Raw genomic sequence first — 16,162 nt, 5'->3', positions numbered from 1 at the left:
AGCCCTGGAATTTCCCCACCTCTCGGCTTGGCTGGACTTTTCTGGGGTAACTTTTGGTGGTCCCCACAGAAGACCCTTCATCTGTTTTACCACCACTGTGATTGATGGACTGAGATGGGAGAAGCCTCTCCCTCAAGGACTGAGACATGAAAGCCCTATATGGAGGAGCCCACCTTCCTCCCAAGGACTGAGACTGAAATCCTTAACACTGGGGAGGTATGTGGGGGAGGCAAGCTGACCAAAGTGAGATGTTTGCTTGCAGGTGTGACCATTGGACCAAGAAGACAATGGTTCTCACCTACTGCTGAGAATATAGACAATTTGTACCCTTCTTCAATGCCTTCGTTGTTTTTTTTTCCTTTTCCATCAGCAATTACAATAGCTATTCTTTATTACATTTGATTTGATTTCAAGACTTGTCCCCTTCCCCCACCACAAAGGACTATAATAGAAGCTTGAGTTGACCAGTATCTCTGAGATCTCCCCTGACGTGACCAGGCAAACTCCATTGACTGAAGACTTTGACGGACTTCCTCTATCTATGTTTGGTAGCAATCAATATACCTTCCTTTCTCTTCCTCCCTGTCTTTTCTCTATTCTTCCCTTTTTCCCCAATCCCCTCTAACGCATTTTGCTGTGGTCATTCAATAAAGGTGCATTTGATTTTGATTATTACTGCAAATCCCCTTGCCATGTCAGTTTTTTGCTCTCTGAGATCAATTAATGAACCATCACGAAACCTGTTCATAAGGACGGATCATGTCAAGAATGCAATGAGATTTTGTATATGGAAAAAAATAGCACATGCCAAACAATTTAATCTGATCAGCCAAGAATAGTATCTGTTTATAATATGACTTAAAACGCCAGCTAAGGCTGAGCAGACAACATTTATTAGTACTTGATATATTTTTGAAAAGCTGTGAGATGGAAAGCTGACCACCCAAGGGGAAAACAATTGTCACCTGCTCTCACTCAAACTCAGCAGAGTTTCTTTCAATGTTTGTCGCATCCCTTCTGTTTTGCTTCATGTCCTGCCCTTGACTGAATTTGGAAACCGTGACAGTCAGCAGAAGCATCCCCTTTCTGACAGACCAACTCAGATGACCCAGAATGAAAGACCTAATATCAGAAAATACACCCTGAAGGATAACAAGGGTGGGTTATTGGAGGATGCAATCAATTTTCATGGCTGTTGTGGTATCAAAAGAAAAAAAAGCACTTGAGGAAAGCAGTGATGTTCCCTGGATGAGGAAGATGCTGAGCCCCAAACCACAATAGCTTTTTGGAGTCACTCCAGTGCCATTCCTCAGTTTTATGGTCTTTATAATAGACCTCAGGCCATAAAATCAAGAAAGATAATTTCACTTTGGCCCACACAGAAGCTGGCTTTCGCATCCTTGCTACTGAGCAACAGCAGGAATCCAAGTAAACTCCTGTAACAATGAGATACCCTAATTTTTACAAGTTGTCCCCAGGGACATTTGTCAATGCTGTTTGAAGAATCCATAATTAGCACTGAAATGCATTCATCAAAATAAATCAACCATTTGGGGAAGCCTAACTCTGCTGGGGTTTCTGTTCCCCCATGTTTGTTTGTTTTCTCTGTGGGAGATTAATTTAAGACTCAGAGGAAAGCTGTCTCTTGACCAAAATTCATTAAACTCTCCCTATCCATAAATTTGGTGTGCAGCAGGGACCATTAGATCATCACATCTGACATACTGAGCAATATAGGCCATGACATCATGCACAGCTACTCCTGCACTGGGCCCAGAAAAGTGTGTAGAGATTTAACAAGTATCCTCCAGAAAATTACAGTATGTTTGTGCTGGGAGTGATGTCTTCAGATAGATCAACTGTTCCTCAGGGTACAAAAAAAAGCTGTTAAACTTTTGTTAAAGGTGAAGAAGGAATCCAACATGGATTTTTAAAATTTTTAATAACCTAAAGGTTAAAATAATTGGCAGCAATAACTAAAGTATGGACAACATTTTCCTTGAATGGACATTTTTTGTCTTCCTTGTATTGAAGCGTGTCTTGATGATCCTAGAACATTCCTTTCACTGCTAGCTAATAGCATATCAGTGTTCTGAGAGTTCTCAGCCAGAAACCTCCTGAATAGTTTCTATTTTTAAATATTTATTTTAATCCATGCCCTTGGTGATGTGTCCTGACTATGAGTGCCTCAGTCCCAGTGGCTGTTTCTCTTGGACAGCACTGATCTTGTCTCTGCAGGCTAAATTTCTCTTCAGCATCCAATAAGGGAATATGGGAACGTATTTTATCTTTACTGTCCAGTTATCACATGAGAAATCTCTTTTTTTTTTTTTTATGTTCAAAGAATTCTTAAGGGAAAATAGAAAACACAATTCAGGGAGATAGGGCAGAGAATCATTATTAATATGTTAAGGGTATTAGAAAATTTCTGTCTATCATCTTAGATTAATCTGGATGTCATGTAAACACAAATATAGGAAAAAATATTTTAATATAAGCATGTGGGGGAGAAAAAGTTAACTCTCACCTGGCTATTCAAGCAACACCTACCAGTGTTTTGAAAACAGCAGGCCCAGCAGCAGAGTTTATATTTTGTGAAAATAATGAAAGCTTTGTTCATTATATAATATCTAATGGTTTTTCTCCTGTCAAAGCTCCTGTCTGGTCTTGGACTAACTACTTTTGCAGCTTACAGCAAAAAACATTTGCTAATAATAACCACTGGAGTGCTTGGAAACTGGTTTTACAAAATGTCCTCAGTCTCTAGTTTGTGAAGAAAATCAACCATCTTTTTTTTTAATCAGAAAAAATAGTGTGTCCATTCTGCTATCCAGACTGCAAAGTAAAAGCATGATTCCCAAACTTTTTATAAAGTGTAAATAAAGGCTCAGACTTCTATGAAATTAATTCACAATGCCTGTGAGGCAAAACCTCCTGTCATGGATTGACCCTGGCACAGTGCCAGTGCCCCCATGAAAGGTACATTTCCAACATGGTTACTGTGAGATGTGACCCGGAAACAGAACAAAGCAAGCTCCAACTTGGGAATGGAAGGGAAAAACAACACTTTATTAATCTACAACATAAAGACAGGAGGGAAATAAAAAGGAAAAAAAACACACACACAAGAATCCACAATGGAACACCTCCAAAACACTCCTCCTCCCCCCACCCCTCTAAGACTCAATTCTCAGTCCAATACCATCCTCCACACAACCTCCCCCCAGTTCATCAGGAGAGAGGAGTCTCCCTCTTGCACCATGGGCCTCCCCAGGAAACACAGCTGGAACCTCCTGTGCTTCCATGTCACCCGTGGCAGCCGCCCGGAGAGAATCTGCCGTGGTAACCATCTTCCTTCCATGTCCAGTGATCTCACCACTGTCCATGGATCCAAACTGCTTCTTAGGTCCTTTTAAGAATGCCTTGCCCAGTTCCAAGAAGTGGCAGCTTCTCACCATTTGGGACACCTGTCCCCCCCATATTTACTCCCCTGGGGGCCTGGGGGTCTCAGGAACGGAGATCCTTCTCTGCTGAAGGCAGAGGGCTTCACCACACCCTCCCCATCAGTCTCTGTTCCCTCTACTTCTTCTCACAACAGCTTTGTCACTCCTGGCTTCTGGCCAACTGCCTCCCCCAAGGTGCAGTCTCTACATTACAGGAAGATTTGGTTCCGTCCTGTGGCCATGTAAGAGAAAAGTCCAGCCAAAAGGCCACTCCAAATCATCTCCTCCATCTAGGGTGCTTCTCATCTGCTGGCATTTCTTCACCCACTCAAGCCTTCTTCTCATTTGCCCATCCTCCGTCCCCTCTCAATTCTCAGCTAGGGAGGATCAGTGTGTTTTACATCTTCCATTGTCTCAGCACCAAAGGGATTAAAACCTCAGCCACGGTCTGCCAGCGGCTGGGCACCTTGCCCCCCCACCTCTTCTCCTGGCCATGGTGCCAGCACGAGATGTCAAATTTCAAGCCAGCACAGACTCTCTATCATTCTCTCCCTGAGGGGGCTGCCTGAAACATCCCAGCTCTCCTCCACCCCAGCACCTTGCAGGGCTCCGGCCTCCTTTCCCACAGGCTGCATGGCCTCCCCACCCAGACGCAGCTGGGCAGGGGAGAGGTCAGATCGACTCACCAACCGGACTCAAAAGAGAAAGGCCCTCTGGGAATCCTCTGCTTTTAACCCCTGTGTGTTCTCAGAGGCATATCCATGACCACAGTGGCCACACCAGGTGCCAATTTTCAAATCTGGCCACTGATTGGTTTGACCACAACTTTCCCAGAAACTCACTTCCTGGTCAAACCACGACACCTCTGAAATGACCCTTTGGCCTGGAGTGACACATGGCTTTAGGGCAAAGGGCTATGGCACACATGAGGTGTTAACTAAATCTGAATGTTCCTCTGGCTCTCACTTTACAATGTCCTGAGCACCCCAGAAAGCCCAGAAGGAAGTAACCCTTCTCTGGAAAGAGCCAGGCAGCTGTATAGGCCAGGGCAGATCACTGTGGGACAACGTGCTCATAAAGACATGCTCAAGGGGCAGAACTGTTTTACAAGGCCAGAATTGTTTTACAAGGCCAGAGCAATGCCAGGGGGAGCAGAAAGGTTCAAAGCGTGGCCTGCAGTGGGGCCTTGCCAGTGCTGAGCTCCAACTTCTGTCCCTGGCTTGCACCAGATTTTGCAAAATAGAGCGCAAGAAGTCCTGAAGATGACAGCCATAGAATCAGCTGCCAACAGGGAAAGTTTTCTCCAAATCCTATTACTCACATCTTGGCCTCAACCCTGGAGCATTAATCTTTATATCCCCTGCAAGCACTGTCTGTGTTTGTTTGCTGTGTCCCCACCACGGTAACTCTTAATATTCTGGGTGTCCCAAACAAGGACAAAGGCTCTCAATGCCATCTTTCTGTTTAAAACAGAGAATCTCTTTAGATGAAAGCTAGGAGAAAAAATAAAGTGTAATCCCAGACATCATACTTGTCTTGGAAGGACTTTATAATTACTTTTCTAAACTTAGAAAACAGTTTTGCTCTTCTGATAGGATCCACAAAGAGCCAAAGCATATTAATTCCACACAATAAGCGATGCAAAGTAAGTTCTAGTTACACCACGTTGCAGAGGGATAGGAATGGTAGGAACACAAATAAGTGTGAAGGGATGATGTTGATACCTTATTGAATCTAATTTACTAAATTATTATCAATGAGATGGACAGTTAACTGCTAACATGAATTGTCAGCACTATTTGGTAGAAATCTCACCATCACCCTTAACTTGTCAAGCTGTATGACAAACAGAAGGCTTCAAATTTAAAATAAAACTCCTTTCTGATAAAGTTGCCAGGGAGAATAAATAATTAAATGTACTGAGCTGTGGTGCTGCCAGCTGATCCCCTCCCAGTGGGCAAAGCTGCGTCTGAAAGGACATGAAATGATATCACAAAGCTGTGTCTGAAATCTGTCCTTTCAGCCAGGGAAGCAGCTCCTAGGCCAAAGACCTCTCTCCTGCTCCACCACTGGCTGCCTCTGTCCCTGACCTCTTCCAGGACTTCAAATCTTGCTGAAGAAAGGAGCTTTGCACAAAAGGATTTACTGCACAGAGCAGGAGCACAGCACATATGAACATGACATTCATGGTACAAAGCTCTGCCTTGTTTATCTGTTCAGCATCTCAGCATATGACTGAGGTTTCTTAGTTGTGGTAGTTTCTGAGGTCCCCAGGACAAAGGAGGAATGATTGAATCTGACTCAATTTTTTTAGAAGGCTAATTTATTATATTATGATATGATATTGTATTATATTATATTAAAGAATGCTATACTAAACTATACTAAAGGTAGAGAAAGGATACAGACAGAAGGCTTAACAAGAATGATAAAGAAAACTCATGACTGACTCCTCAGAGTCTGACACAGCAGGACAGTGATTGGTTACTAAGTAAAAACAATTCACATGAAACTAATCAAACAACCACCTCTTGGACAATTTCCAGACCACATTCTAAAGCAGCAAAACAGGGAGAAGCAACCAGATATTATTTTCATTCCTCTCCAAGGCCTCTCAGCTTCCCAGGAGAAGAAATCCTGGAGAAGGGATTTTTCAGAAAATATCACGGTGACACTTAGTGTTACCTCAAAATACCAATACCCCTGCAGTAGTGTTCCAAGAAACAGAGTGTATTAGGTATGAAGCAGAGAGAGCCATGAAGATGAAATAAAATTTGGAAGGAGAAAATGAGAAAATGGTTCTGGGCAAAAAAAAAAAAAAAAAAAGCTCATTTGAAATACTGAGAGAATAATGAGGTAATATAGGTAACATAAAATTATTATTCAAAAGGACCATGGAAAAGGCCGGGATACAGGAAGGACCAAGAGTATACAAGAATGAATGAAGATACAAAGAGACAAGAAGGAAAGGCATAGGGAAAAATCGGAGATGGAAGAAATCATTATTTGTTGGGGGTTAGGATTTTTCCTTTTCTTTCTCTCACGGAATTTGTCCCATCTGTGGCTAAGAGACAATAATGACCACTACTTAAGAGAGGCAAAAAGGTAGGGGAAGCATGCAGCTGGCTACTCTCTTACCTCGGAGGTTTTCTCTTTGCAAGGGCAAAGATACCATGAGATTTTGGCTGTGTGGTGAGGGGCTGGGCTGGGCTCCTCTCACTTGGTATTGAAGTAGGCTCAGCCAGTCTGCAGTCACTGCTCAGAGGATTTGCTGCCACGATGGAGCTTTTGTCCTTCCATTCCTTCTCCTGCTGTGAGTGAGCCTTTGCTCGTAAGAGCAGCTGTTGGACTGGGACATTATTATCACCCAATCTGACTGGAAGGGACCCTTACCATCTATTTTGGGTGCATCAGGGGAGAAACCCAGGACCCCAGCCCTCCTCCCCTTCCCGGCTGCGTGCAGCAGCTGTTACAGGAGGAGCCTGGCTGCCGCTGCCCAGTCCCACTGCTTTCTCCACTACACTCTAACCCAGCACCTCCTACCTGCCATGACACCTGCTACAGCTGTGGAGTTTCTGATACATTTCCTTGGCTACTCTGGTGTCTGCGTATCCCTGCTGTCCCAGCCACTGCTCCGCAGTTCCTGCTAATGGGCTTTGGCCCATTTTCACCACCCAGCCCACCCGCCATTATCATGTGAGGGACACACGGCCGAGCTTGCACCACAGCGCCCCCTGCGGGAATCATCGTGCCTGCCCTGCCCAGCCGGGAGCCAACAGCGCCCCTGCTGGCCATGACTGGAACTGCACGGAAGGGGACAGTGCCGCGTCCAAGAGCAGGCTGCAGGTGGGTTCCTGGTTCTATTTGCGTTGCTGCTGTTGTTGTTTGTTTGTTTGTTTGCCTTGCTATAGAGACTAGTAAAGAACTGTTATTCCTTTTCACATATCTTTGCCTGAAAGTCCCTTAATTTCAGAGCTGTAATAATTCAGAGGGAAGGGAGATGATATTTTTTTTCTATTCCAAGGGAGGTTCCCACCTTCCTTGGCAGACACCTGCATTATTATACCTTTTTAAATGACTATTTTGTATAAAACCTGCTTTTACACAGCATCTGACTTAACCATGTATCCAACAGAGAGCCTCAGAGAAGTTCACAGTCCTGGAAATGGAGGACAGAGACAAATTGTATATGCTTCACTCTGACTCATCTTGGAAGCTGCAGCGGATCATTGTTTGGACACACAACGGACAAATTAATTTCTCCAGATGTTCACCATCCACCCTTCCAGAACATTAATGGGCAGGCCAGGGAATGAATGCTTTCAGCAGAAACTTCAATTTCCTCTGCTGATTCAGATGAAGTCAGAGTTTTCGTTTTGCAGAGCACCTGTTCCAAATGCAAGGAGTCCACACCTCAAAGCAGGGAAGGGAGATCATTTTTTTTTTCTATTCCAAGGGAGGTTCCCACCTTCCTTGGCAGACACCTGCATTATTATACCTTTTTAAATGACTATTTTGTATAAAACCTGCTTTTACACAGCATCTGACTTAACCATGTATCCAACAGAGAGCCTCAGAGAAGTTCACAGTCCTGGAAATGGAGGACAGAGACAAATTGTATATGCTTCACTCTGACTCATCTTGGAAGCTGCAGCGGATCATTGTTTGGACACACAACGGACAAATTAATTTCTCCAGATGTTCACCATCCACCCTTCCAGAACATTAATGGGCAGGCCAGGGAATGAATGCTTTCAGCAGAAACTTCAATTTCCTCTGCTGATTCAGATGAAGTCAGAGTTTTCGTTTTGCAGAGCACCTGTTCCAAATGCAAGGAGTCCACACCTCAAAGCAGTGTCCCTCCATGCCACCATCCAACACCTTGTGAAGCCTGAAACCATCCATCCAACAACTGCTGATGAGCTCCTTCAAAGAGAATGAGAATACAGCTTTGACTTTGGACTGTTTCACCATAGAGAAAAAAGCAAACATTTAAATATTTGAGTGGTTTGGAGGGTCAGAACAAGGATAGTACTTCTCTTTAGCCACAGACATAAGACAATTTCTTCAAGATATTTGAACAGGAACTTGTCCATAGTTATGCTTACTCACACAGGAAAAAAACATGTATCAATTTAGGCTACCAAATGTGACAGAATTAGTTGTCTTACTTTTACATATTCCTGTAGAAAAACTTGTGATGATGTTTTTGGGAAGGCTCCAGGTAACAAATGCCTATTTTAATTTGAAGGGGAAAGCTTCTTCCCACCAATTCTCAATGCCAGATTATATAAAAACACAGGTGAGGCACTGCTAAAAACCCAGGAATTCAGCAGTAGCATCCAAGTCCTCCTGAAAAGCATTCCGATAGTTTTGAAAATACTATCTCTAATATTATTGGCAGGCTTCCCTCTCATTCTCATTCATTAGTTCCCTCTGGCAAAAAATAACCTTCTTCTGGAGGATGCAGACTTAATCCTATGAAAAGTAAGTGAAAAAAATACACATTTCCTTACAGGTATGAATCTGTCAGAGGGAACAAAACAGGATTTGGTCTTCCATCATTATGAGAATGTTAAAGAGGCATCTGCTTTTTCCAGCTTGAATAATTTCAGTGAAACAGATGCCCAGGTGGTAGCCAGGAGAACTGGGATTTCTCAGCTTGGCCTACAGCTAATCTAAGATGCGTGTTGTCCTGCAACCAAGTATTTCACCCTGAGAAGAAGAGCAGCACTCTGTCATTTTGCTGGTTTTCCTGCTCGGAGTGGCACCGGCTTTCCTGTGGGATGGACACGTCACTCCACCTGACCTGAGTTTGCTCTCAAAATGCCCTTCCTACAAAGCAACAAAATAAAAAAGCCTGGGAAACCAAAGGTGAAATGGTGGCTTTTCTCTAGTGAAATCCTTGAGGAATTTAGTTACTCCCTTTAAGAGAACAAGGAAGTCACACAAAAAGATCAATATCCAAATGTCATGCACAAAATCCGTGGGAGCCGTTGAATACAGAAGTTTTGTGAAGCACTCGCTTGCATAGGAAAGCCCTACATTTTGTGCCAGCCAGCAGAAGATAAGAAAGACACCCTTGATAGGAAAAATATGGTTAAAAAAATCAGCATGCCATTACAAGTATAAATACACATTATATTGCATGAGTGAAGTGTGTTTTCTTTAATGTACATGCCATTTATTATTAATTCATACACTAAGTGCTAAGGTGTTTTGTAATGCCATTAGGTGGTGCTTTCAGTAAGTAATGGAATAAATAGTTCTTGCACGGTTCTCTTCTGCATTGTGTTCTTGTTTTTCTTAAGTAACAGGAAATTGAAGCAAAATACCACAGGTGCCTCCTTCCGAAGCCCAGTGCCCTAGCACAAAGCTGTGCATCACGTTTCTGAGGCACTCTGGCTCCCCTCAGGTGTGATAAACTGCACTTTGGGCACAATGAGCGAGGAGTTGGTTCTCCGCATGGAGTTGCTCCTCCGAATTGAGTTGTTTCTTCTCATGGAGTTGCGCTTCCTCAGGGAGTTTTGGTGGGACAGCTCACTCTTCTGCAGGGTCTGGATGAGGATGGAGGGCTTCTCATCGAGCTCTCGGGCACTGCAGCGTGGTGCAGCCACTTTGACGGTGTTGCCGAACTTGGAGTAGTCGACAGCGTACACGCCTTCCTCCTCAGTGACAATGGGCACAAAGCGGTGACCCCACAGGATCTCCTCTGCCACGTAGGAGGTTCTCGCCTGTGTCGTGATGCCTGTGGTTTCTACAACCCCCTCCAGTATCACTATGAGCTCCAGGTCCTGGAGCGCCAGGTCAGAAGCAGAGATATCATAAAGAGGACTCCGCTTGTCAATGACATGACAAATGATCAAGGGAGCCACCAGGAAAATGTTGTTGCTTTCAATGGGGTTATCCACAGGGATATCCACCTGGTGAATGGGTATGATTTCTCCTTCAGGGGTCATGGTTTTCTTCACGACCTGGATTCTGACTGAGGCACTGATGATCATGCTCTTCCTCAGGTCCCCGACCCGGAACATGAAGCAGAGCTTGCCATTGCGAACGGCAATGACTGCCTGCCGGCTGAAGATCAGTGTCTCAGCCCGCCGGTGAGCCTGTGCCGTCTTCATGAATATGCAACCCAGCATGACAGCATTGATGATCAGCCCCACAATGTTCTGCAGGATCAGGACTGTGATGGCCAGGGGGCACTCCTCGGTCATCATCCTCCCCCCAAAGCCAATGGTCACCTGGACTTCGATGGAGAAGAGGAAAGCGGAGGTGAAAGACCTGTAGCGGAAGATTGCACCCAGTTAACTCTCAGGACACAGAGCACAGACTGAGAAGCTGTTAACATGTACTTCCAGAAACAAACTTAAGCACCTGTTTGTATACTCTAGTACACATAAGCCTTCTGTTAACACCAGACAAAGCATTGCATGCTTGGTGGCTCAGATTTGTGTGGTTGGCGTAGTGTCTAATGGTAGCAGGGAAGACCTCTGAGCCTGAGCTCCTCAAAGACCATCTGGGTGACCCTGAGCAGCTCAGGGAATCTCTGTCCAGGAGCACGGGCTGCCCACTGGCGTAGTGAACAGCTCTGGAACAGCTGGGCTTTCCACCTTCTCCATTCCATTGAAGCCCTTGGTGGAGAGAGGTGGTTTTGGCAAGCATGGGCAATCAGCTGGAACACTGAGATCTTTCCACCACAGGAAACAGGAAAAACTGCAGCACTTCACTCATGCTACCTGAATCGTGACCCAGAATTTTCTGGTGGGGGAAAAGGGGCTTTCCTAGATTTGTGATGCTTCCCAAATTCTTGCTCACCTTGTGAATGGGCAGGATGAGGCTGCAGAGAGAGGCCAGTGGCCCCCAGGTGCCCCCTGCACACCCTGGGAGCAGGACTGTGTTGTGACCCAGGGCTTGGGTTCACCTCATTGCCAGGGCAAGACCAGCTGGAAAATTTCAACGAAGAAGTGGGATGTAGAAGTGTGGGTTAATTTAAATACCCTAAAATGCTATGATGCTGGACATCAGCAAATGCTGTCCACAAATGTTCCAAAATACATTATTTATAGTAGCCACAAAATCATATCCCCTGTATATATCAGGGTCCTTAACTTCCTTTTATATTTATTTATTCCTTTATTCCTTCCAGATACATCCTTCCAGTGCAATCCAATAAATCTGAAGCATCCCAATGCTTAACAGGGCTATACCAGTGGAAAATATATCCTGCCCATCAAGATGGATCTAAACTATTAGTTGGCTTTGCTTTGCTTTTCAATTAATCTGCTTTAATTTTTTTTCTTTTCTAGCCATATTTTCATTGGGGTATCAAAGACATATTTAAATACCATAGGCAACATCAAGGATAATTTTCTGTGCAATGAGAAAGTCCATCTTCGAGACAATAACACAGTCTCTGCACAGGTATCTTTGAAATAACTTTCTTATTTTGCCTTTTCTATTATTCTTAATCATTAACATATTTCTTTGTATTGAGGGGGTTTATTTTGTATTTCACTCTGAAGAAATCAAGGACGAAGGAGTTACTTAATAAAATCCATGGAATGATTTCTTATAATCATAAATATTCAGTTATATGCAGAACGAAGCTTCTGGATTCAATTTCAGTCAGCTTAATTCAGCTTAAAAATCTGTCCAGAAGTAGTCTGACTTCCCTTAGCAATACCCTTCTTTAAAAAAAAAAGAAAAAAACATCCATCTTTTTAACAGTGGAAGTAAATGAAAGAGCAAGTTTGGAAAGCATTTTAACCATGTGAAATGGGAGACAGAAACTACAAATCACACTGTTCCCAGGTCCTTCCCCTCAGAGCTGTGTAGCAGCTTTCCTTTTTGGATATTTCCTGTCTGTGGCAAAGAGATGTGAGGCTTAGAAATTTCTGCAGTACTTCATAAAATGAAAAGGCTGTGCAAGCTCTAGGCACTGGTTAAAATTTTCAAAGCCAGGTTTTCCTGTAAATAGGTAATCACACCCACCCAAGAAGCTCTCCTGAAATATCTGTGTGCCTAAACCTCAGGGGAGTAGGCTAAAAATTTTTTGTCATGATTTTGGCATTCTAATACTAAAGGTATTTTATATCCAAAACCTCAGCATGCTTAAAGATGTCAACAATCACATCATTACTTCATTACTTTGACCAAAGTGGTAGCCAGATTTCCCTAGGAAAGGAAAAGATTTCTCATGGCTTAGACATGGGCACTGGAGCAGCTGTAGCCTGAACACCGCATGAGGGGTGTGTGTTCTCTGGAATGGGGTAAACCTGAAATTATATTGATTCATTCATTTTGCTTCCTAGCAGACATCCTGGAAGAGTCACAGGCAGCTATGGAGAAGGAACAGGGGCAGAGTCCTGGCTGTGGATGTTCCCAGTGGCATGAAGCCCTTGGCCCCCAGCTCAGGATCTGTGGGGTGACACAGCAGCCACGCCGAGGGAGCCACCAGCCATGTCCAGGGATGTCCCCTCAGCTGACCCTGGAGAGCTGCAGAGTTGTAGCTGTTCACTAATTCTGGCTGGACAGATCCCACAAATCCCAGAAATGCCAGGGGTAATGCTCTTGTGGGTGCAAGCTGGATTATGACATCTCATTTCAGAGGAAATGTCTTGTGGCCAGACATTGGAAAAGAAACAAGACAGCAACCGCTGCTCAATTCCCCCTAACCTGGTGAAAGGTAGCTTGGGAAAATCCCCTCTTCTTTTACCTTGGAAAATCCCCACTTAGCAAAAAAACCTGTCAAAACAAAGGAAGAATTAAATCTCTGCTACCTCATGAGCCAGATGCAAAGGCCCTTCAAACTTGGTGAGGTACCTCAAAACTTTGTGAGAGAATGAGAAAAGGGAAGTGGATTCACAATATCTCAGAGCACCTTGCAGCCCCCAAACCCTCACAGCATTGCAATGTGTAGAGGCAGATGATCTGGGGCAGACTGGTGGTACAGAACTAGGACTTTTCTTCTAAAAAACTAGTGCTAAAAAAGCAGATTTAATTTATGAGATCCTTAAATTATCTTACAGCTTACCCCACCTCTAATTCACAGTCTTCTCTTCCATGTATGTTTGTGTCAGCTTATCAGTGCTCTGAAAATTGTCATGGCTTTGGGGACAGAGAGTAAAATACTTCAACAGGTGATATTTAATCCAGTCATCCCTTAAGCTTTCACTGTCTGACACAAATGCACAGTGTGGAAACTGTTCCTGTCTAACTGCTGGCGTATGGCTTCACCAAGGTATTTTGAAGCCCCGCATATTTAACGCTCTCAGGAGAGTCATCTTGAAATACACTTAGTTTTGTTCTAAGTGACACATTTCCTGGCACCTCTGACTGGTGCCCTGCCTGACACCCAGGGCTGGTTCCCTGCCTCTCAGACACTACTCTGGAGGGAGCACCTCTGGCCAACGTGGCGCTGGGGATGCTCCCACTGTCGTAGACAACGTTACAATACGTATAACACATACCCACTCTTGCAGCAGGCTCTTATCTCGACAGGCAATCGAGTTACCCACAGAGTGTGGAGACACATGAAAAGCAGCAGGTCTCCCTCTCTTTCAGATCCTGTAAGGAATCAAAGACATCTACAGTACAGTATTTTCCAAGCCCAGGCGGCTTGCTGAATTTATGCAATCTAGAGGAAAACACTGCACTTTTCAACTGTCTCAACCAAACCCAACAGTTCATGTAAACCAAAAGCTGCACTTCAGACAATGCCAGGACAGCTGGCAGCTCTGCCCCCGCCCTTCCTTCATCCCACCAAACTCTACTTTACCTGACACATGTCACGCACGGTGTCCACTTCGTGCTGTTTGAAGGGTTTTCCATGCTTGGGTCCATGTCGCCATGGGCAAAGGCCACCAGCCACCACATCATGGCAAAGAGCAGCCAGCTGCACAGGAAGGACATGGTAAAGATGACCAGTGTGTGACGCCACTTCAGGTCCACCAGGGTGGTGAAGATGTCCTGTAGGAATCGCCCCTGCTCACGGATGTTCTTGTGGGCCAGGTTGCAGGCGCCATTCTTGGCAATGAAGCGAGCTTTGCGCGGGCGATCACGGATGCGCGGCTTGCGCAGGTTCTCGGCAGCAATCCGCGCCAGCACATACTCTTCAGGGATGATACTCTTGCGAGCCAACATCTTCCTGCCACCATAGTCCACTCAGCAAGATGCAAAATGGAGGTGGTCCCTCTAGCAAGTATCTGCAGGGCTTGCTTTACCCTGCAAAAAAGAGTGAACCTGATTAGAATGGTCACCTGTGCAAGAAGCTGCGATACCCTCTGCCAAACCCTACTACATTAAATGCTGGCTCTACAGTGCCCTCTCTCTCAGGCCATCATTTTTATATGAGCAGCCGGCATCAGCTCGTAGCAGATATGAAAGATGCTATTTGGAAATTCCTTGCAGGAAGGGAGGCTGCAGAGCAGTCGGTGTAAAGTACCGTGACAGACACCAGCTCGGTTCCTCAGGCTGTTTCTCCGGGAGACAGCAGTGCTCAGATGGGGACCGGAACACGAAGCACTAAGTTATTCGGCATCCTTCAGGACCTGAAGAATCAGACGTCTGTGGTTTGAGCCGCAGTTTGCGGAGAGGCAAGGAGACTCCCTCCTTACGGCTGCAGCCCCGCAGCTCATCCAGCAGCCTGTTGGGAGCCCCTGCCTCGTCTCTCTAGATCATCACAAGAAGGAGCTGAGCTGGAAGTGCTGCAAGCAGGGAACGGGACTCCTCGGAGCAAGCGGTCGCATTTTCCCTCGCAGCTCTCCTTCCCTTCCGGGATCAAGCGGGGAAATCCTACCTTTATTCCCAAACTTTGTCCCCAAACGGGTGACAGAACAAACCCATGGAAAGCCCGATGGGCGGCTGGCCCGTCCCACCGGGGGAGGGCAGGGCTGCCTCACCCCTCAGGCCTCGCAGGGTCCCCTCCGCCCCCGCCGCCGCCGCCACTCACCGCCGAACGGGGCGGGACGCGGCCGGGCCGGACGGAGAGTGGGGGGGCCGGGCGGAGCGGGACTCGGGCTCGGGGGAATAAGCGGAGGGGCCGGGGCGGGGCTCGGACTGAGGATGCGGGACTCGGGGTGGGGATGCGGGGCCGGGGCGGAGCTCGGGCTCGAGATGCGGCGCCAGGGCTGTGCGGTGCCTGTGGACGATGGGTTGAGGGGGTTTTAGGCAGGTTCCAGCCCATTTAACAGCGGGACGAAGTGCTAACGCTGCTGGTCTGTGCTAGTTACACAAAGTTGCCCGCCTGCCTGCTTCCCCTGGCGAGCCAAGAGTTGCGCCTTCCTAACTTTATCTTCCCTCGAATCTGGCTGAGACAGAGGAAGCGAGGCTTGTGTGTAAGTGTTTTGGGGGCCAAAGCCAGAATCTCATAACCTTTGCAGTTTTGGATAAACTTAATTACCTGTCTCTGCAAGAAAGGAAGGAAAGACATTTCTTTTCACGGGTCTTGCTGAGCAGCATCAGGCCCGTTGTAAGGTTCATCTGGGAAATGAGCACTGGTAGATGAGGATTTGTATTTGAGATGGGTGTAGGAAGAATTATGTACAATGACAACCTCTCCTCCACCTTCCCAGTGAAATCCCTGAAGTTCTTTCTCTTTCCCACTGGTTGAGGTTAACAATTTTGGCCCTTGTGTTTAATGGAAACTTGCATTCTTGGAAATTGCAGCTTGGTGGGTTTTTTTTTTTTGTTTTGTTTTGTTTTTTGTTTTTTGTTTT

General features: G+C 45.6%; 1 protein-coding gene across 2 annotated transcripts; it reads right to left on the bottom strand.

Annotated features, from left to right (window-relative positions):
- Positions 1-9,587: 9,587 nt before the first annotated feature.
- KCNJ8 (potassium inwardly rectifying channel subfamily J member 8) lies at positions 9,588-15,446 on the bottom strand. Of its 2 annotated transcripts, none has more exons than XM_039720306.1 (3): positions 14,890-15,443; positions 14,224-14,669; positions 9,588-10,727 (listed from the first exon to the last, which is right to left on the bottom strand). In XM_039720306.1, the coding sequence occupies exons 2-3, from the start codon at positions 14,586-14,588 to the stop codon at positions 9,827-9,829; spliced, it is 1,266 nt and encodes a 421-aa protein (XP_039576240.1). In that variant the 5' UTR covers positions 14,589-14,669; positions 14,890-15,443; the 3' UTR covers positions 9,588-9,826. The 2 variants fall into 2 exon arrangements, with proteins under 2 accessions (XP_039576240.1, XP_039576249.1); XM_039720315.1 differs by having other exon boundaries at positions 9,827-10,727; positions 15,244-15,446.
- Positions 15,447-16,162: the final 716 nt, after the last annotated feature.

The sequence above is a fragment of the Passer montanus genome, unplaced genomic scaffold (genome assembly GCF_014805655.1).
Source record: "Passer montanus isolate IOZ18808 unplaced genomic scaffold, ASM1480565v1 scaffold106, whole genome shotgun sequence".
Taxonomy (NCBI): Eukaryota; Metazoa; Chordata; class Aves; order Passeriformes; family Passeridae; genus Passer; species Passer montanus.
The sequence above is the reverse complement of the archived record's forward strand: the minus strand, read 5'-3'. Positions and strand labels throughout refer to the sequence as shown.

What these genes read in the sequence shown, in the direction of transcription:
- KCNJ8 (XM_039720315.1), bottom strand. Translation starts at nt 14,588, where the DNA reads ATGTTGGCTCGCAAGAGTATCATCCCTGAAGAGTATGTGCTGGCGCGG. An exon ending in CCGTGCGTGACATGTGTCAG is followed by an intron (nt 10,728 to 14,223) that starts GTAAAGTAGAGT and finishes CTTCCGCTACAG; the next exon opens with GTCTTTCACCTCCGCTTTCC.